This window comes from Dromaius novaehollandiae, chromosome 2, assembly GCF_036370855.1.
Source record: "Dromaius novaehollandiae isolate bDroNov1 chromosome 2, bDroNov1.hap1, whole genome shotgun sequence".
Taxonomy (NCBI): domain Eukaryota; kingdom Metazoa; phylum Chordata; class Aves; order Casuariiformes; family Dromaiidae; genus Dromaius; species Dromaius novaehollandiae.
Window position 1 is genome coordinate 93,508,546 of NC_088099.1, and position 23,050 is coordinate 93,531,595.

Sequence of the window (23,050 nt, forward strand, 5' to 3'; positions counted from 1 at the left end):
TTTTTAGATTTTTTTTTTTATTTATTTATTTTTAAGTCCAGGGAATGCTATTCTGATTTCTCTCTTGCTATTTTTCACAGTTCAAAAAGCCTATGAAAGGATCAATATCCTTGCACAAAAATATTTTCAGTGTTGTGGGATGTTAATGTGCGAGCAGAGCAAGTGCATGTTGGATTTTAATTGTCTCAGAGTTTCAAAAATATCAGACTTTGCCATTCTTAGAAATCTGAATTAATATAAATTTGGGGGGATTTGTGAGGCCAACATGTCCATCCCTTATTCTTCTTATGATACAACAGCAATTTCTGCTGAAGTTGTAAATGATAAGCACTAACTGATTTTGACTTTAAGATAGTAAAACTAATCTGAACAATTACAGAATTGATTTGGGTATAACCCATAATTACTCCCATCATCTGAGATTTTTTCTTACACCTGAGAGCTTAAAGTATTGTCACATCTGTTAGTCAATCCTTTTTATCAAAGGTATCACAGTTATTTTGCAATCAGATATCACTCCCATGCCTGTACTTCTTGGCATTTGCTAAACTAATGGTCATTGTGGCATCTGTTTCAGCTACTCTGTCAATCGGTAAGGGGAAAAACTAGTTTCAAGAAGTGAGGCTCCCTTGCAAGGGAGGTGGTAATTCAGTAACCTGAATGTTTAATTCAGTCAATTATCAAATTAAGTCAAATGTTTAATGTTAGCAGAAAAAAGTCCTCCATGTCTGAGGAAATTCTTCTGCTAAAGAGATTGTGCTTAGCCCAATGTTTGGTGTTTTTACAGTTTGAATTAAAAAATTGATTTAAGGAATGCAAGATTTCAAAAGTTGTCAGGAAACTTCTGCCTACAGGCTGAAGTGTCATTCTTGTCCACTTTCTCAGGAATGATTATGCTCCCTGATCTTTTTTTTTTTTTTTGGCTACATTTTTATCATATAAAGTAGAACTGTGTTGTCACTTTTTACTACGCAATTAAGCTGTTCCTTCCATTTGTATTGTGTGTTCCCCCGGCCCAGGAAACTAATCTGTTTAAAGCCTTAATTCCATGAGCAGTTTGATCAAGTGTAAATCTAAGCTGCCACTGAATGGAATGGTGCCACCTCCTGCTGCAAGCGCACATCCTGTGCTTTTGCAGTTATTTTTGCAGTTGCATGATAAACCAGATTGGAGTTGGGATCTGACTAAAAACAGGCCCCTTTTTATTCTGTGCCATTTTCCAGCTCGATCAGTTTGCTGGTCTGGTTTACTCATGCAGGTACACAAATTCACACCCTTATTATGGCAGGAGGATGGGATACCCCATTCAGCGGCAGCAGGATAGGTTCACTGTCATTAAACTGATTGTGGTACTGTGACACATAAACCAGTGCTATTCATATTGCTTTAAAGACAGATTTGTGTCATGATCAAGATATTTGTATGATTTTTTTTTCTAAACTGTTGTATGTAAGTCGTAAGTAACATGGCCACATTTTGAATGTTCAACTAATGCTGTTTTGATTTTTAAAGTAGAATGATTGTCACTATTTAAAATTGAGGAGGGGAAGTTTCTGAATGGGCCTATATTTATAACAAAACCTCAACTCTACAAATCAAAATGCATTTTCACATAGAATCAAGACAAACTGATGTCTGTCCTGTGGCGAAAGCTTCACAGAGGAAATCTTAAGGATCCAGTATTTGGAATTAAAGTGTTTTAAGTGTGAATTTGAGAGTAGAGTATAGAGCCACTTCCAGAACAGTGTAAATGTTGCTTGATCCTGTGATTTTTTTTTTTTTTACTTTTTTTTCCTTTTGCATAGCACAGATTTTTAGTGCTTTTTAAGAAGAGCCTGCAACTTTGAATTTCATTTGTTCTATGACAAAATTAGTTTGTAAATAGACCTGTGATAATGTAGGCTACAGACGAGAACATTTTAAGTGGGACTGTAGTGATGTAAGCTAACTATCAGCCTTCCTTCAGTGCTTATTCATGTGTACCGTTATACTGCAGCTGAGGAAAAACAGCATAGGAAGGGACTTTAGGAGGTTGTCCAGTCAATTCTTTGCCTTCACAGGATGGATTACACCTCTGTTATTTATGTCTGATCTAACCAGCTCTTAGAGACCTGCAGTGGTAGAAATTGCAGCCTCTGTAGGCATTCCATTCCAGCACTTCACTGCCCTTGTTAGAAGGATTTACCTAAGGTCTGTCCCTATTTAGTTATTTGCTACAGTTTAAGACCTTCATTATTTAATCATTGTGGACCTAGACAGTAATTTTTCCTTGCTGCTTTTTTGCATACTTGAAGTCATAGTAGGTCTTCTCTCAGCTTTCTCTGAACAACTCCTATTCTTTTAATGTACCTAGGAGGCATGCATGCATGCCGCATTTTCTAGACCTGGGATTGTTTTGTTGTTCCCTTGGGATTTTTTTTCTCCAGTAGGTCTGTCTGTTGAACTGCGGTATAGTAAGCTGGCTGAGATCTTGCTGGCACTGAGCTGAGGAAAAGGAATGCTTTCATGAGTCTTGCCCTCAGTATTCCTGCACACGCTGCCTAGATATTTGGCTTTTTTGCACTTGCATAACATTCTCATGCAATAGCTGCATCCCTTATGAACTGCTAGTTAGTAACTTATTTCCAGTTCTGTATCTTTATAGTTAGTTGTTTTTGTGTAAATGTACTACCTTGGTCTTTTACTGGTTCAACTGCATCCTGTTTCCTCTGTGCACCTTTTTCTAATCTGCCAAGACAACTTTGAATTCTGATTTCTTCTTTGCATGTACTCCTGTCTCTTCTAGCTTTGTGTTGTCTGAAAAATGTAATATATTCTGTAGTCAATTACCTAGTAAATAATGGAAAATATTAAATAATTCCAAATAAAGCTTTGCAGAACTTCACTAAAATTCATTTGTTTTTGTAACAAGCTACTCTGCAAATACGGCATTTTCCAGCTGTGTTCGTTTCAAGAGCATGCTTCCTTACTCTCCCTATGGGGACCGTCTTGTGATATTTAAGCTTTAATAAAGTAAATACAGGACATCTACTCCTGAGCAGTAATGCCTTTTGTTCCTGTCAAAAGAAAATTAGTTTTGTTTTACAGGTTGCTCTTGGTGTATGTGTTGGCTCTGACTTTTTTTCATTTCAGGTGTGTATGAATGTATACAAATATGTTGACTATGAAGAATTCTTTCAGTAAGCAAAGTTGAGGTGGCTGGATTGTAATTTGCTCTCCTCTGTTCTCAGCAAACTCCTTCCTGTTGGTTTACATACAGTTTAGAGGAGCTTTCCAGTGCTTTTTCTTTATTCTGCATCAAAAACATTACCAGTGTATTCAAAAACCTCATTCAAAAATGTCACTTTTCCCTTTGCCTTGCCTTTGTAGTTGAAACCCACTGTTACCACCTGGTTCTGTGCTTTGACTGTGGTAGATGTTCACAAAAAGCCTGTGTGCTCAGTTGCTGGGGTTCACTGGTCTAGAATAGTCTCACAGCATGATTAAGGCCCCTCCCTCCAGTATTAAAAATTCAGAGACTTACTCAGTTAACTTACAGGATTGAGGAACAAGTATATACAGCATATAACTAATGCACTTCCTTTTCTGTCCGTGCTGCCAGTTCTTTCCAAACCACCTGTACTTGTCTGTATTAATAACCTGTTCCTGTGGGTTATCCTACCAAGTTTTAGGTTGATTATGCTGCATGATTTGAATCATATCCATGTTTGTTTCTTGGTGTACTATCTTGAGTAAATGGTCTACTGAATTTCAGTAGATGTATTCTATTTGCAAGCCTTTTGCTTCCTCCTATATTTTATTTTCATTCCATAATTTTTATGTCCTTGTCCAAAATGTAGTTGTTACAGATGTCTGTGAGCAATTTCTGTCCATCTCATTGCTCATAGTTTAAACCCTCTTCAGCAGATCAGTAAGCTGGTTAGGCAAGGATACTCTTGCATCTTCCGTTCTTATGTGAGCTGAAGTTCATTCTTGCCAAACATTGTGTGGTATGTTTGTACATTACATCTTTTTTCCTTGGGGGGGGGGGGAGGAACTTAATGTGGCATTAAGTATATTTCCATGCAAAACCTGCTACAGACAGCCTTATGAGAGAAACTAAGATTTACAAATTATGTGAGATTGGTAGTCTATTCAAAACTAGCAATTTTCATAGACTTCATCTAACAGAACACTTATTTCCTCTTTAAACCGTTATATTACTGATATTCAAATTAAGCTAAGGTTGAGAGTGAAGCCAAAGACAGTAGGCTATGATGCATGTGTTAATTACCTGACTGTGGGAGAAGTTAGTTACTGCTCATGCAGATTAGTATTAACTAGAATTTATTGGGCATGTGTCAGAGTAAGGTGTATTGAGGCTTGTTGTCATTATTTTACTAGGATTTCCTGTAAAGAATGTGCATATATGTGTGTATATAAATATATGATGTCAGAGTGGATTAGGAGTATTGTATATTTGCACTAAATATTACCACAGTCAACGTTGTGCTTGCTAGTACAGATGCCGCAAAAACTTTGAAACCTGTTCTTCTTAGATATTTGCCTTTAGGCTCTCAGGATTGAAAATAATAATCATGTTTAGTAAATTTTGGGGTTTTTTAAGTAAGCAATTATTTTTCTTTTCAGTTGCTCTGATTGGCTCATAAACATTTGCCGAAGAAAGAAAGAGCTGAAGGCTCGCACGGTGTGGCTCGGGTGTCCTGAAAAGTGTGAAGAAAAATATCCCAAAAATGCCATAAAAAATCAAAAATACAACATCTTTACCTTTATACCTGGGGTAAGGCTGCTGTCTTGGTGTTGGGCAGACTGTATGTTCTTTACTGTTTTTCTGGCAATTCTACAAAAAGATGATTTTAATTCTTCAAATTCCTTATTTTTTCTGTGTTTATCTTGATGTCTTTTTAATTAAAGTTGATAGTTGTGTGAGAGCAAGATTACTTTTTACTAAATTGTTGTGTTTTCAAAGGGGTGCTTGCTGGAGAAGGGCAGTTTGTATGACTTCAGTGAGTGTTTGGAATTCAGTGAAACTTTAGAAATTTGAGATGTGTTTCCTTGCACTTTTCTGTTCATCACTAGAAACTTATAATCGATTTTGAAAAAGAATCATTTCTACCCAATCAGTCATGAAAATGCCAAAACACATTGACTTTAAGTGAGAAATAAATAGCTGAAAGCTAATGCTCTTGCACAGATACTTTCTCATACTGCCATTGCAAGCACAATAAACGAGGTATTCTTAAGTAGTCTCTATGGTGGGGGGAGATCTTCAATTTATATGGAGACTAGTAAGTACTAGTTTAGTAGTCTAGTACTCTTCAGAGTTGTATTTCTTACTGCAGTTTTAAAAGTAGGGAAGTCTTTTTGGTGTTGAACACAATTCTTCGATGAGGTGGTGGTTGTTGTAGGGTAGAGGTATTGTCACTTCTCGATCTTATTATTTTTAAAGAAGCCATACTGTGACTTAACAGTCAATTCCATTTTTTTTGCCCACGGTGTTCATAGTCGGTATAAGAAATAAATACTACAAATATTTTGTCTAGTTCAAATTAAAAAAAAGTAACTATAATGTAAAAACGGAGGAAAGAGCTGTTCAAGCTTCAGTAGTTTAATTAAAACTTAAATATACATTGCTATAATATTACAAATTTTACTCATAAACTTTTAGTCATACGGTTACTACTACCTTTCATGCATTCTGTGTCCTGTTGCGAAAACTGAATGTCTTCTACATTTGAATACAGATATGCTTTGCCTTATCTTTTTTTTTATTTAAGTGATCATTCAGGTTTATAAGAGTATTGATTTTTATCCCTCTGGCCCCTTTGGTCCAATGACTGGCAGATGCTTTCTAATACATGTCTTTATTAAAACACAAAAATTAGTGGCTTTATAATTAGGACTGATCTTCTGTCAAAGAAATAAAATGTTACTTATCACAGGCAGATAAAATAGTCTCATCTCTATTGAACCAAGCAAACGTTTTCTTCTGAAGTTTAAATTATTAAATACACTGAAATTGGTTAAGCAGCATATGCTTTCCTGAAGGTCACAAAATTCATTAAGCATATAGTAAGCCACTGATTATTGTGATTACAGATCCTAAACCAGATTTGTATTTTCTATAAGGATCAGCCAGAGGTTCCTATTAGCTGTTGAGGGAGAATGTTTGTGTTTGGTCTCTTTTGGAAACCTTGTTATAACTGTATAGGCAGAATAGTTCTATTGGATCCAAACCAGTAGATGTAACTAAGTGATAAATGTTGACCCCAGCGAGTTACCCTGGTTGAAATTTTCACAATGTGAAGATTTGTCTAGTGTTTAGAGTTGGCATGTGTGGTTAGGTTTTTGTTTTGTTTTTGTTAACACTCCAGTGGTCAGTGGGTAATATTCACTAATTTCTGTGCTGAAGCAGAAGATAAGAGGATGTTTAGAATCTACTTACTGGCTAAAAGTGGTAATATTTTCAAAATGTAATTAATTTCCTTACAACTACATAAAATATTTATTGCTTCTGCTTTTACTCTAGTTTGCTCAAAGTCAGTTTATTATTTGATCTTCATCTTAATAGGACCTAGAGCTGCTTAGAAATTTAGTGTTAATTTCCATAAAGACTCTTCTGTCAAGGCCAGTTTTTTAAAGATACTTCTTAACTTTAAAGCAGCACTCTGTGTGTGTGTGTGTGTGTGTGTGTGTGTGTGTGTGTGTGTGTGTGTGTGTATATGCATGTAGGATTTGGGGGGGGGGGTTGTTTGTTTTTTTGATCAATTTGCTATAACTGGAGACTCTTCAATTTGCTTAACTAGACTGAAGTGTTCAGCTTTGTAATGAATGATCTGCCTGTGGTCTGCCAGACTTCAGAAGACTTGTAGGAAAGTGCTTCTTACCCCCGTCTTCTCCAAACTGTCTTTTTGGTGTGCACCTCCCAAAGTACTCTGTGGTCTTTTCTTTGACCTGATATATTACGTCTTTTTAAGCAGTTAAACCTGCTGCTAGAAGTGGGTTTATGAAGTGCATCAGTATTATCAGAAGGTACAAGTCCAAGCTAATGTAGTTTAATTTTGGAAAAATGTTCCATCTTTCCCTAGAACTTTGCGTTTGACTTTTCTGGCATCTAAAAAATGTCAGGCTTTGCAGTTGTGTGAATAGCGAAAGAGAATTCCAAGCTTTTGAAAAATTCCTTGGATTTCTGAGATTGTTTAAACAGCCTTTAGTTGAACAATAGAACTGTAACAGTCTTGCAAGGAGCTAATCATATTATGCCGGCCATGAAGGCACTTTCAGGAAAGTTAATTTCAATTTTTTTTTATATTTTTATATAATTAAGTAATCATGTTGATTAGACAAGAGCAACAAAAACCAATCATGTAACTTGGAATTTGGTGCAGAAATCACTGTGGTATCAACTGAGTTGTAAGACTAAAAGATGGAGACATTCCTTGAATATGGCTTTCTTGACTGTTTTGAATCTTTGAGCTTTGAAACAGTTATTATCCATTGTCTTAGACAGCGAAGACTCAGTTTTGCAAGTGTTTTAAGTTCAGTGGCCATTTCCAGTCATCCTTGTAGAGGTGCTATGTTACACTGACCTACCTACTAAAGAGGATATATGTGAAGTTTTTTAAGATTTAAAATTCTTTAAAATGAAGAATGTGTTCTTAGCTTTTTAAGTGTGACAAAAGCAATATTGAGAACATGCACTTTCCAAAGTGGTGCCTTTAATTACTGAAAGAACCTGGCCATCTCTCTAATAAACTGTCAGAGGCTTCTGTCACTTGTTCGGAATATGGGACAACTGATTTGATGTTAAGGATACTTTATCTTCGCTTAAAACTTGAGCACTTGGTTTAGACCAACTGTTTTATTCATTAAGGAACTTATCCTATGAATCAGTATTTATTACAAAAAGAATCTTTTGATAAATTTGATATCTAGTGCTGAGACTGCCTTTATTCTGAAGTACTTCAAAAGTCCATGTAATCTCATTATTAAGTTTTTTTGCAATTAAAAAACTTAAGCTGTTATTGCTTTTGTGAAAAGCTTGTCTTGCTCTGGCCACCAAAGAAGCCTACCTTATTTCTGGGAATGCTACGTGACAGCCATTTGGAAAGAGAGCAGTGCTGCTTGCTGTTACTCACAGGAGCTGTTCTGTGGTGTTCATCTTGTCGTCTTAACCAAAATTTATTCCTGAAGACTAAACAGTTTAACTGTTTTTAAGAACGATGGGAAAGGGGGTCTTTTGAAGGAATGTGTCTGAGCTGTTGGTAGCCTTAGTCCCTTTGAGAGCCACAGGACTTCAGAAGGGAGGCAGATGAGCTGGAGCTGTTCAGTCTTTGCAAGAGGGGAAACTTCCAGGGCTATGTTGAGGAGAGAGTGTGTGAGGGGAATGTGTTGAACAAATATAATGAGAAATTGATGGGTACCGTTTCTTGCATACGCTGCGCAAGGGATGGAAGTTTTAGGTTATTCTCATGGTGATGCAGAGCAGTATAATATAGCCTACTCAGTTTCATTACTGTGTAGAAGTTAAAGTGACAGACTGGGATATACTGTCCTATTCTGTAAATAAGTTCTAGTCATTGGATGTTGATGGTGTTTCTCTTTCTTTTAGATTATTTAAAGCCAGCGTATGAAATTTTTAGCAAAAAAAGACACTGAGACAGAAAAAACAGAATTTAAGTACTTGGTACTTAAAAACACTGTTTATGACTTTTAATGCTTTATTTTTAGGAAGAAAAGTTTTACAAGTTAGAAATGAAAACATAATGTAAACAATGTAAGTTCAGATATTCATAAACTTAACTTGCTTTTGTATTGATACTATAAGAAAAGAAGATAAATTCTTCAAAAACTGTTTTAGCTTACTTTGCCCCAAAAACATAAAGATGACTTTACTGTGGAAATAAAATTATTGGAAGATGTTTCTAAAAATTTCTGAACTTTGTCTTATGTTAAAATTTGAGTAAATCTTGATATATATGTAATATTTGGAAAGAGAGCTCCCATAGTATGTAAAATATCAAAAAATAGATAAATCCTGCAAATTGTTTTTTTCTTTCAGATTGAAAAAATGTTGTGTTAAAGGATTTAGGATAAAGGTCATGTTAAAGGATTTTTCTCAACAAAAATAGTATAACATTAAAATAAGTATAGTAGTTTAGTATATTACATTGTGTATTGCACTATATAGTACTATAATGGTACTGTATATTATAGTATGCCATATAAGGGATTTATATTTACTGTTATGTAAAACAGTGAATTTTATGTACACTTCTGATATAAATTTATAAGACATTTATCTATTTTGTTTTTTTTCATTTTAGGTTTTATATGAACAGTTCAAGTTTTTCTTGAATCTCTATTTTCTCGTCGTGTCCTGCTCACAGTTTGTACCAGCATTGAAAATAGGCTACCTGTACACGTACTGGGCTCCTCTGGTAAACAGAAAAATACTATTTACTAGAGTGTGTGCAATTCAGGAAAAACAGATGCTTTAATTTCTAAATTTATAAAAAATGTTATTTTTTCAGTAGTATTTATTCTCAGTGATATTCAAGAGGAACAGTGACACTGTGGCTGCTTTGAGTAAAGGTCGTCATTAATGAGTCAATAAAGTAAATATTTTGGATTGATTTCATTGTTTAAATTGTTACAACATTTATCCTTCTAAGTATTGATAAATGGGGATGTTGTCCTGGAGATTCTTCTTCACAGCTTTATCTCCAGATAACTTTCCACTTCTGCTGAAACAAAAAACCCTTTCAAAACAAAACACTTGTTTAACAGCGGGAAATTTGAAGAGAGTATTTCCACATTTTTGTCACTGACCCACTAAGAAAAGGTAGAAGTCAACCTTGTCTGGAATTCAGTCTCTTCACAGTGAACTTCTTTGTAGAGCTCTGAACTTTAGTGGAGTGAGAAGGAAGAAATCACTTACCATCTCAGCTTGTCTTTTCCCTGCCCAAAAAAGAAGGGAGAAGGAAGCAAATGGCGTGTTTGTCAAACTTTGGTAATCAGTTTTGTTATAGACTTGTGGGTCTTACTCAGGGATATTTTGAATAGTGGGTTTTCACTTGAAATTGCAACAAGATCTCTGCACTAGTAATATCACCTTTTTGCTAAATTCATCAGTTACTCGGTTTCCACTTAAGTAGCTTTTCTACTGATGGCTAAGCTCCAGGTTTAAAAAAAGAAAAAAAAGTCTAATCTTGAGTAAGGCTCTGTGTGTATAATGAAAATACAAAACATTTAAAGGCAGACCCACCGGGCTCTTTTTGTTACTTAGCAGATAAGTAGTTTTTTGGGGGAGGCAGGGGTTTTTCTTCCTGTAGGCCATGTAAACTGCTGAGAAATTCTCAGTAATGCTCAGAGGAGCAGTTATGACTTAGTTTTGTGCAGAAAAATGTATTTTTCTCTTAAGATTTTAGAGGATAATAGAAATTGTTCAGCAATATACGTAAAACTGACACAATAGAAATTGACTATGCACTAAAAGTTTTTTTCTTACTTAAAAGATATAACATGCTTTAATCAAGCACCTGAGTTCTTCCAGCAAGGCTGTATTTTACTGGTTTGTCATTTGCACAATAGGAAATGGAGTTCTTCCTTCTTTTGAGTCCAAAACCTGAAGGAAGTAAAGGATGTGAGTTTGGTTGTAAGCAGTACCCTAAAGAACTGCTTACAGTTAAAGAAAGACAAGAGAATGAATCTCTTGTAACTTTGGCTTCACAATTACAGCTTCTCTCTGGATGAGTATCAAGTTTCTCTGAGAAAATGAAGCAAAACAGAAGTGTTTCTCAGATAGTTACTTGCAGTCATCCTCAGCTGTACTAAGCTGCCCCGCATGGTATGGTGAATTCTAGGGGAAATTCTCAAAATTAACACATCACTTTGTATGCTTTGATTATTGCCTAGCGAGATATCTGCAAATGACAAGTATATTTCAGACTGTTTTAATAGTGCCTTTTTTTATGTTGCTAAAATATTTGTATTGCCAAAGCTCTTGAAAATAACATAAAATGCTGCTGCCAGAAAAGGGAAAAACCCTACTGCTTTAAAGTATAGAGGCAGTAGCTGGAGGCATTAGCATAATGGCTCTTCAGAAGGATAAGACCTTAAGGTGTCCAGGGAAAATGAAAAGAGACAATTTTATAAAAATTCTACAAAGCTTTTATTCTGAGTAAGGCAGCATGTCAATGCTATTGATGCTAGAACGCTTTTCAGAATATAATTGACCAACTTTGTAAAATACTTGCATGTTTCTGAGGGTTGAAGATAGAGTTCTAAGGCAGCACAGTCTGAAACTTCTGCTAAGTCATACAGCTAAATTAAGGTCTGAAACTTGGATTTAAATAACATTAACATGAGTTAGGGGATTGAGCTATGCTCTAGCAGTGAACAGGAATGCATATTTGCAAAGGCACTTTGTTCTCCCTAGTTCTAGTTTAAATGTTGTAGTTGATGTAGATCTGCATAAATAAGATATTTAGCTATAAGGTTTTAACAGATGAAGTCTCAAAATTTTGGGCTGGAGCTGCAGAATAGCTGCTATTGCTGTTTAAAAAAAAAAAAAAAAAAAAAAAAACCAAAAAAACCCCTTAGTCTAGAGTCTGATTTAGGAAAGCTCTAAACTTCAACTTGTTTCTCATTGCTGAGAGGGCAAATTGGTTGTGGAGTCTCCATTCCTGGAGATATCCAAAAGCAGTCTGTACATAATTCTGGGCAATGTGCTCTAGGTGATGCTGCTGGAACAGGGAGTTGGACTAGATGATTGCCAGAGGTCCCTTCCAACCTCAACCATTCTGTGATTCTGTGAAATATTGTTGGACTTCTACAAGAAAAGTAACCTAATGGTTTAAATTTTCTTCTACCAAAGGAGAAGCAGGGTTAGGATTAGAGGGTTTATGAAGCTAGATAGATACTCTAGAACCTTATCTGTTGAAGGATTTTATATATTTGAATTATTGTTATATTTGAAATTTTTTTTTTTAGGGATCTTGTTTGACAATTAATAAGACCCCTTTACTGTTGGAGAATGTTAGTACCCTTTCACTGATGGACAACACTTGAATTTAATAAGTTAGAAGACTATATCTGAGCAAAAATTAGAAGAGGAGGGAGGAAGGGAACTTTTACTTGTTTACTCCTGAACTGTTCTGAAATCTTGTTTTTTAACTTACCATCTTTTGTGGCCAGAGATCATCTTAGTTGCGTGTAGCAAACTCTGCCCTTCCAACAGAAGCTGCGCTGACACTGTCCTGTGAAAGCTTTAGCCAAAACACGAACGGTCTGCTGCTTTGCCAGTATTTGGGGCATGTTGGTAAATAACTACAGTTAAGACAGAACAGTCAGTTAAATTTGCCATCTGTGTACTTTTTTCACTTCTGCCTCTGCCAAGTAGAAAGGCAGTAAACTTCTAAAATTAGAATATGAGTTTTTGGAAATGTTTGCAGTAGAGCCCCAAATTTCTTGGAGGATAGAGAAATGAGCTTCTAGAACTGTAAAGGCTGTCTTTAGTTTAAGTATTTTAATTTCTTTTAAGTTTCAAATTATATCTAAATTAATTGTATATATAGACACAGATATTCAAATTACATCTGCATGCAATACAGAAATAAGACTTTTCTTTTTTCTTTTCTGGACTGAACCAAGATGGTAACTTAACAGATTGAAGAAAACAAAAATCCCAATGACCCCCAAATAAACATTATAAACATGTTTTCACTACGTATTGTGTTCCTACTTGTGTTTTTCTAATCTAGAATTTTAAGAATTCAAATTGAGTTGCATCATTTTATCTCTAACAGGGGTTTGTTTTGACGGTCACAGTGGTACGGGAAGCTGTTGATGAATTTCGACGTTACAAGAGAGACAAGGAAATGAACTCACAATTATATAGCAAGCTGACAGTACGAGGTTAGCAAAAGTATTTGTATAAAACCTTAAGATATTTGATCCCTTTTTTAATTTTATATGTATACTTAGACTTTCAGTTCAAAGAAATAGCTAATCGACTCAAATGTCACTCTTCAGAATGAAATTGACACTGAACCAAAGTGTTTAGTTTCCCTCGGCTAAATAAGGCATGGTAAACTTTATCTGTTTAAGCAGTCTTGTAGGCTTGTTACTGTTTGTACAAAGATGAAATGTGTATGTATATAATTGTATATTTTTCTTAAAGTAAACTACTATTTAGTACTACTTCAAAGTGCAGTTTTTCTCTGAAATTGGTATAGAATAGTAACTCAGCAACATTGTCAAGTATACTTTGAGTGTATATAGGTAACAAGGGATCAGAAATACTGTGCAATTAAAATTCACTGCAGCCTTTTAATCTTGGTAGATATACTCTTGCTTAAAAGAAAGTTAGGATGTAAGCTTGTTGCAAGTCAGCTTCAGTATCGGGTACACTGTTTTTAATTTCTTGCATAATTTGAAAGCTGTATGATCCCATAATGGGAACAAAATGCTTTGACATCTTAGTTTTTTCTTTCCAGATATTAATTAGGAAAAAAAACCTCACTAAATTATAACATTTTTGGACTCTCGGAAAGCCTTTGATAGTTTCTTACAGTCTGTTAAAGAAATGAAGCACTTTAAGTGTCAATTAAATTTGGTAGGATATGATAAATTTTAAACACGGGCATAAAAGGAAAAAATGATGCATTCCTCTCTACTTTTATGTTGTTTAGCACATTAAAATTTTTAGATTCAGAACCAAGTGCCAAAAAATAATGAATGTTGTATTATCAAGTCAAACTGTAACAAATAATCTTACAAAGAACACAAGGTTACTCTTTCCCTTGTAAGTTATTTTGCTGTGATACTACTGAAAAGTCACTGTTGAGGTTTTTTATTGGCATAAAATTATTGATAGTTCTAGAGGGTATGAGGATGTTAAGTAATATGCAGTTATGTCTCAAACAGTTAGGGTGTATGGCATATGTTGTGCCAAGTATAAATTTTATTCATTAATTCCAACATAAATTTCACTGCACTTTTTAGTATATCTTGGTGAATAGCTTTTGAGAGTCAGTGAGGGAAGAGTAGCGTCACCAGATCTGGCAGTCTTAATGAGAAACCAAACTTTTGGAGTAGCTCTGGGTTACTCCCTCCAGGAAAAGGAGTTAAAAACTAATGTTACAAAGGTGCATTCTGTCTGAAATTTTATCCCAATTTCTAAAGCAGTTGAAGATGATGATGTTTGCTATTTACTCATCAGTGATGACATAATGTAGCAGCTGGGAGGAATTCATACAGCTTCCTTCACTATCTCTTATAACAGTATGAATACTTATGTTGCTTTCTGGAATTTGGATACAGCCAAGAGCAAGTATAAAGAGTATATGTCTATTCTTTCCTTCCCTATCAACATGAAAGACTTATCAGCATTTAGACATACCATTGGAAATTGGCAAATGGGATAGTTATCATTTGCTTAACACAAGTAATTGCATTGCTAGCCTGCAGATCCTTACAGTCTTTAATACAATCTGTAAAGAGCTAGACTTAGTGCTTTTTTTCAAAGCTATGATGCTCTCTGCTGATTGACTTATTAATTTTTTAGATCTGATATCGTATGACACTGAACATACACCTTCGAAATAGATAGTATAATCCTTCCCTATTCAGCAGTAGTGTTAGTGATGTGAAATTCTTAGTTTTGGAAGCAAATATATAGTTTATACAGTGTGATGCTAGTGCCAAGACTGATGCTTGCTGTTTTAAGAGCTAACCTTGGTGCCTTTTTTGCCACTTTTCTCACTTTACTTGTTTAGAAGCCTAGAGATGAGCAGGGAGTTCTCAGGATTTTTTTTTTTTTTTTTTTAATATTCTAAATATTGGAAGTTCTGGCAGTATGTTTATGGAGATTGTAAATTACTGAGCGTTTAAGGAGCATATAAATAGAAGCTTTGGAATCCTAGTCTCCTCTTTCCTAGCTCCTATTATTTTCATTAGGATATGTGTATTTGAGAGTCTTTGGTTTTTAGTTTTTCCAAGAAATTTGCAAGCTGTCAAATTAAAATTTGATTTTTGTCACCTTGACACTGCTATTTTCTGGATATGGAATATAGATTTTAAAATAGCGGGTATGTAAGGCCCAGCAGCTATATCAGGAATTGGCCTGTAGAGAGCAGTGACTTGTTAAAAGAGAAATTTTTAAAAATGCTTCATTAAAAAAAGAGGGGGGTTACAAAAAGTGGTTAGTCGATTTTTACCCACAAATGTGTATGATTACTTTGACTTTCTCATTTTTTTTTGTTTCAGTGCCATGGTAAATTCATACTTGGGTTTTTTTTTTTTTTTTTGAAGGCAGTGATATTCTACAGAACTGAAGATTCAAGATCACTGCTTAAAATGAAGTCTGAATTACATACTGTGGTGTGAAGACTGAGATAATATTTTGAGGTGTGGCCACTTTTAATAATGAAAACACTATTGCAGTCAACACTCAAAATTAAGCAGTGCTAAAAATTACTATAAATACATATGTGAAATAATAGGATAGAACAGGATATATTTTTTGCCCAGTTTTTGTAATAAATCTTTCATAATAAAGGATTCTGAAACTGAAAGGCCTCATTTCAAGGCAAAGAATGGAACTTATTACTACGATAAAATTAGACCATGGCTTTTACAGGATTTGAGAAGAATTTAGAAATTCTTCTGGGCAAATAAAGTAATCCACTGCTACACCTCGGCAAACTATTTTCATAAATAACTTCCATTATAACCTATCAAATTTTTAATATTGGCAGTGTTCTTAAAGTGGAAAAATTCAGTTTGGCTTACTATACAAAGCTACAGGCTAATGGTTTGGAGAAAGAAGTCTTTGTTACTTGTGAATGAACAAACTTGATACTGGTTTAATTAAAAGCCTGAAAATCAATGCTACTCTTAAGAGTCACTTTTCAGAGCAGAACTGCACTTCATACCTGTGTCGTATCTTTCTTTTTTTCTGTAGTGATTTTATGACTTGTATAGGCTTTACAGCCTTTTCTTTGAAGTAAAGATGGAGAAACTGACATACAGAGAGGTTAAGCAGGTCGCCTTTGCTCAAATGAGATGGTAGGAAAACTAAAAGCTATGAATATTCAGTGTTACCCTTGGTTTAATTGTACCATTTAAACTCTCATTTTTATCTTATGTAATCACTTCTTGTTAGTTGTTTTGCAAAATTGTTTGCTATGGGGAGTCTACAATTGGGTATTTACAGCAAAGAAGCTACAGTGATTTGAATTGTGGTTAATTACTTGTATAAAGATAGTGTGGGTGGTCTGATCCATAAATTGTAATCTTTTTATACAGTGCTGCAATAGATTAAAATCACGAAATATTTGACTACCTAGCAGTGTTGTCTTTCTAAAGAGTCATTCTTAGTTTAAGGTGCCCTCAAACAGGTAAAGTATGTGAATGCTGCCTTACGACCTGCATGTGGCCCGTGTAAGAAAATACTGGCTTTTTGAAGATGGTGGTCTCCCATTAAGATCTCTTGAAATCTTAGAATTTCTTTTTAATAAAACAAAATCTTGCATTGGTTTTTGCTGTAATAAGTAAGACCCAAATTTTTTGTAATTACAAGCTGTTCTGGGTGGAAAATCAGGAGAGAAGGGGACTTCAGCTTTAAGTGTCACTTAATTTTATTTTAAGCAGCAGTGCCCAGCCTAATGTTAACAGGCTAATTCTGATCCATGGCATGTCCAGTCCTATACAGTTTTGTATACAACATTCTTATAGGCAAGTTGATAAAGTACAGGCTTAGATGAGCAGACAGTGAGGGGGATTGAGAACTCAGAGCCCTTCAGCCAGAGCTCAGAGGGTTGTGCCCAGTAATGCAAAGTCTAGTTGGAGGCCTGTAGCTAGCAGTGTCCCCCAGGGGTCAATACTGGGCCCAGTCTTGTTCAACTTACTTATCAACGGGCTGGGTGAAGGGAGAGAGTGCACCCTCAGCAAGTTTGCTGATGATACAAAGCTGGGGGGAGTGGTTGATAGCCCAGAGGGCTGCGCTGCCATTCAGAGGGACTTCAACAGGCTGGAGAGATGGACAGAGGGAAACCTCATGAAGTTCAATAAAGAGAAGGGCATAGACCTGCCCTTGGGGAGGAATAACCCCATGCACCAGGACAGGTTGGGGGCTGACCTGCTGGAGAGTAGCTCTGTGGAGAAGGACCTGGGGGTCCTGGTGGACAACAAGTTGACCGGGAGCCAGCAATATGCCCTTATAGCCAAGAAGGCCAATGGTATCTTGGGGTGCATTAGGAAGAGCATCCCAGCGGGCTGAGGGAGGTGATCCTCCCCATCTACTCAGCCCTGGTGAGGCCTCATCTGGAATACTCTGTCCAGCTCTGGGCTCCCCAATACAAGAGAGAGATGGAGCTACTGGAGCAAGTCCAATGAAGGGCTACTAAGATGATAAAGGGACTGGAGCATCTGTTGTGTGAAGAAAGGCTGAGATGGGACTGTTCAGCCTGGAGAGGACTGAGGAAAGATCTTATCAGTGTGTTTAAATATTTGAAGGGGAAGGTGTAAAGAGGCTGGGGCCAGACTCTTTTCAGTGGTGCCCAGTGATAGGATGAGAGGCAACAGGCACAAACTGAAACACAGGAAGGTCTGTCTGAACATAAAAACTTTTTTTCCTGTGAGAGTGATTGAGCACTGGAACAGGTTGCCCAGAGAGATTGTGGAATCTCCTTCCTTGGAGAAGCTCAAAAGCCATCTGGACGTGATTCTGTGCTCTAGATGACCCTATTTGGGGTTGGACTAGATGATCTCCAGAGGTCCCTTCCAACCTCAACCATTCTGTGGTTCTGTAATACCGTAATGTTTTGTGAGCAAGCTGGTTAAGAGCACCTGTTTCCTTGTCTTTCATGTGAATAGTTTTTCTCATCTGCTTTCTTAGATTATGGTGTTGAATCTCTTAAATTGTTCAGTCTATGATGTACTCTGCTGTCTGAATTGTTTTATCAAGATGTTTGTTGCAAAGTCTGCTTTCTTCTGCATCACAAGGTCTGCAAAACTTTAATGGACAGCTTTTAGTCAGTATGCAGGTTAAAGTTGGAGGGTGGAAGGATATCTGCCTGTAGGATTGAAATGATTTAGCTATTAAAGATCCCGTCAGTCATCCCATCCCAGTCATCCCCAGTACGTTGCTTTAGGCAAAAGCCTTGTACCTTGGTGGGCTATAAAGTCTGGATGCGCAGCCACTTCTTGACAGCTTTGGACTTGTTATTGGTAATTACACAGATGGTGAAGAGTTTTGCTATTGAGATGTTTTTAGAGAAAAAATAGTTTACAAAAATAATTTATGCAGTGAATAACATTCAGTGTTTTTTCTCCTCTAAATACGTCTTCGCTAAGACACATTATTGCATTGTTTTAATGTTCTCTGAAATGGTATCTGATGATTCTCATTTCTGCTAGATTAACGAAAAGTGTTATTTGTTGACGTTTCAAAATTTTAAACTACTTTTTGAATTACTGGCACATTTTGCTGTTTATTTTTTAATGGGATGTGTCCTGTCTACCATTCAGATTCATTGTAGAAGTAATTGTCTTGTATGTCGCAGGAAAACTTCTGCAAACTTTCTCAGACTATGGCCAGAAAAAGCTGTTACTTCACCGTGTATGAGGATATATAGGATGTTCCAATGAAGTATGTTATAGTGTAATAATGAAGGTATTCTATAGTGCTAGGCTAATTTGGGGTTAAACTAAGTCACCTAGAAAACAGATGAATGGTTTGAAATGTGATGCTCTCACAATTCCCAGGATTACTGGACTGTGTACAAGCAAAGATGCTGTGCAGACTCCAGACTTTACATCAGTCTTTGCGTTTTCTCTACCTTGCACAGTGTCACAAATGAACGTTCGACCTTCTCGTGACGTCTGAGGCTTAGTGACTTTTGATCCTTATTATAGTCACTTGAATACGACTGTGGAGAATTCAGTAGTTTAAATGGATCAGATTGTTAGTAGTGGCATTTGATTAGTATCTCTAGATGATTTTGATCATAAGTGACTGTGTAGGTGGCATAGATCTGAGATTTAACACAGCTGTCACCTGAATTTCTGTGATTATTACTATAATCAGTTGATTGTCACAGAGATAAGATGATGGAAATTGTAGGGAAGGAATGGGAAAGAAAACAGAAAATTGTATGCTTTTGAGAAAGTTCACAGACAGCAAAGTAAACATTGAGCTGTGTTTCAGTATATGCTACTCACTTCTAGTCAAAACTTGAATTTATGAAGAGAATTGACAGGCTAGTGCAGTTAAGCAGACTGAATATATTGATTCAGTATGAGACTCTCTTTTAGCTATTGATCTTTGGTGCTAGTTACTTCAGATAAAAATTATTGCGAGGTAGACACTAACTTAATTTCCATCATAGTTATCTTGAAATTACTATAGAGCACTGCCAATGTTTTTTGCTACAGCTTTTTGCTCAGGTCGTCTGTTACTCCCTTCACTGTCCCAAATGTGGTGGTGTGGGGTTGAGAGCCTGAACGAAGATAAGATTATTTTTTTTTTATTAAAGGAGGGGAAGTGTGTTTGACAACTAATAACTTGAACTGGTATGAAAGATTCTTATCAAGAACAAATACTGGCTTTCAGAAATAATTGTGCAGTCAGGCCAAGCCAAAGTTCTGATTCTCCTCTAACATGCTTTCCAGAATTTGAAAGTGCTAATGTAATGGAAAATCAGTTATATGAATACACTCATTAACTAGACTGAATAAAACTTAAAACAACTGTTGTGATTGCGTGAAATACATGATTTAAAGAGCAAGCTCTGAAAATATGTAATCAAAGTCTCACCAAATTCTTATATTTACATTTGAATTTAATCAAATGTAGTAAGATTCATGTCAGCTGCCTGATCCCTTTTCATTGACAGTTAAAATAAGGAGGATTTGTGGATTTGGAACCTAATTTAGTTTTGTTTTTATAGTTGATAAAATTTTGAGAAATAATATGCAGTAACAATCTGCTGTTCATAATACTTCTGATTAAACTCCTAATCAATAGCTTCTTATTTGGGTGTTTTGTTCTAATTCATTTAGTCTGGTTTTTATTTTGAACTCTCGTACTTCACCATGTTTTGACAGTTACCCGCTGATACCTGCTGTCTGGATACTTGCTGATAAAAATCATGATAGTGCTTCTGATGAGGAAGAGCAAATTTTTTTTTTTTTTTTTTGTGGATGTGTGTTTCAGCTTGTCAGGCTGCATAAATACATGTTTATATCCTGAGTTAAATTTGAGTTTACCACTTGTTATATTTTGAAAGGGGATATTAGTATATCGTGAGTTGCATGTTTGTCTGTGTGCTTTCTTTTTTTTTTAACCTTAGGGAAGCAATATATTTTTGGAGTTTCAGCAAGTTCCTGGGACCAGAATTCCTGAATTCTAACGAGACCAACAATAACTCATTTTGTGACCTTCAGCAGTAGCTTAACCTCTCTGTCTCAGTTTTTCAGTACATCAAATAAAAATACTAAAACTTAACTGTCTACAGAACATACAGAATTTAAATTGATACATAGGTGCTATGTATGTTTTCAAATATGAGTTGTTCACAGCAGTTACTGAATGGGCAGCTCTAGAGAGCTTTCTAAAATAAAACCTCCTGGCTTTTCCTCTAACTTTAGAGAGTAGCTAACTCTTTTCCACTATGATTGCCAATAAGTGTTAGTCAGTGCCAATTACACCAGTAACTTGTGGCCATATAAAACTACCTGTTGGTAACTGGGCTGTGGCTAACAACTCATGTCTGTTAGAGCACTCCATTAGAGTAAGTTTAACAACTCTTAACTACTAAGAATTAGAAGTGCTGTCTCGATATGAAAGACTTTTCTTCTACAACTGTATCATTGATACTATAGGTCAGACTCAAGTATCTTCTATATACTGTGTCTGTAATACTTTTACAATAGGCAATGTGTTGCAAAAATATACTTTTTGAACTGTTGAATTATTTATTCAAACAGATGACAGCTATTTATTGTGCTCTTCAAATATCCATTTTGTATATATTGTAAGACTTTCACCAAACAGTAACACCTTTAAATATAACTTGCATTCTCAGATTCATGTTCTTGTGACTCTTTATTAATGTCTGTCAAAGTTGATTACATTTCTTCTTTTTTTTTTTAAGGTAAAGTGCAAGTTAAGAGTTCAGACATACAAGTTGGAGACCTCATCATAGTGGAAAAGGTTGATGCTTTTTAAATATATTTTAGAGACTAAATTATTAATATGCTAATTATCTTCTGAAGAAAATTATATTGAAATACTTTTCTGTGAAGTACGAACCACTTACCAGTGTATTAGTTCGGTCTTATTTGAGAATCTTCAAGGAAGCTTATTTCTTTTTGGATTTAATTATAAGCTGAATTGAATGTAAATATTTGTATTTTACAGATTGGTACATGCTTACATTTATGTAATGAAAGGAATACAGTTACTTAATGGAATTCACTGGCTTGTGCTGTGGCAGATGTTTTAAGCTGTCTGATTATGGATGCTTTCTTCTGATGTTCACATCTGTGCTTTTCTGTGTGTGAAGCCTTCATGGAGAGGTTATATAGAAAAGCTTTCTAGTTAGTCTGATTTCAGATGTTGAACAAGAGTTGTGAACTTTCTCTTTTCTGTATTAATTTATAATAAAGAGAGTGTGGCTTATTTCAGTTGATTTGTTCTTAGTGAATAATTTTGGGAAACTCATCTATAACAGATGCAAATTCAAACTCTGTTCTTGTTCCTGTGATAGGAAAATATATGTATGGACTAGATGTGCAGTTTTTATTCCATACTATACTGCAGTCTACATGGCTTTCTTGTTTGCTGAGAAGTTAATGAGACCTTGAAAGTCAAGTTAGTTTTTGTGTTAGAGGAAGCTATTTTTGTACAAGGTCATTCTGGAAAGGTGACCAACTTTCTAGATGCCAACAAGTAATTCTCACCATTTATATCAACAATCAATCCCTTGAGATACTAGAAGAGGTATCTCAAGTTAAAACTTGTATCTACTGCTTCATTTGAGGTGTTGTATGGCAAGTTGCAGTCTGGTAGAAGAATCCTTAGTGAAACCTGATTAGTGACTAGACTTTTCTAAACATCTTTGTGGGATTTACTCCTGTTTCCTCATTTAGCAGAGTAAATTACTTTTGATAAAGGAGAAGTCCTTCAGCAAAAATCCCCTGTTGATTTATTTCATGCTGCCTAACTTGTTAACACCTTTCCTTTTTCTTTGGTATTTCACTCATAATTTGCTAGTGGATAGAGGCTATTTTCCTCAGCCACATGGGAGAAATTTCTCTTCTGTTTGGGGGGAAAACTTACGTTTCCTTCTTTTCTTTCTTCTGTAGTTCAAAGAAAAAAACATATATCCAATCTCATTTGGTCTGATGCTCTCAACTTAATATAGATTTATTTTAGTGTATTTTATACTATTTTTTGCTTTTGTCTTGTGTCCTCTGCTTATACTGATGCCTTCTTGGGCTGCTCTCTGCAGGATTTACAAGTGTAGATGAGATTACCATGAATGTGTCCACCCTCCACACCTGAATTGTCTTATATCTTGCTATCTTAGAGTACAGGTGGAGCTAGTTTACAGCTGCTCAGTTACACACATTCCATATCTTCTAGGAGACTGAGACAAGAGAAGATGCCAGCTGGCTTTGATTTTGATTAGAAAACTTCTTAGGGCTTTTGTAATCTCCAAACCTGGAACTAATTATTGTATATGCTACAGGGAAGACTCTAATGGCTACACAGGTAATCTGCCTTCACTGAAATTTACGGAAAACCATTAGCTTGTGAATTATGCTGGAATTGAGAAAGTTGGAATCACTTTGGGGATCAATCTGTCTTGTATAAGGTAGATAATTAGCATCTATTTCAGCTTTATTTACAGCAGCTTACAGATAGAAACTTCAGCTACTCAAAGTATTAATGAAAAAATGTTAAGGATTTAGGGAAATAATGTGTAGAATTCTTTTTGATGAAGACTTTACTCAGGTATGTCAGTAAGATGCACGAGAT

General features: G+C 35.6%; 1 protein-coding gene across 3 annotated transcripts in view; it reads left to right on the forward strand.

Annotated features, from left to right (window-relative positions):
- ATP9B (ATPase phospholipid transporting 9B (putative)) overlaps positions 1-23,050 on the forward strand; it is a 179,679-nt gene that overhangs the window by 19,984 nt on the left and 136,645 nt on the right. For all 3 annotated transcript variants that reach the window (XM_064506907.1, XM_064506908.1, XM_064506909.1), the window contains 4 exons: positions 4,630-4,780; positions 9,327-9,440; positions 12,810-12,918; positions 21,162-21,220. In XM_064506907.1, coding sequence (XP_064362977.1) covers positions 4,630-4,780; positions 9,327-9,440; positions 12,810-12,918; positions 21,162-21,220 — 433 coding nt within the window. The remainder of the gene's footprint in view (positions 1-4,629; positions 4,781-9,326; positions 9,441-12,809; positions 12,919-21,161; positions 21,221-23,050) is intronic.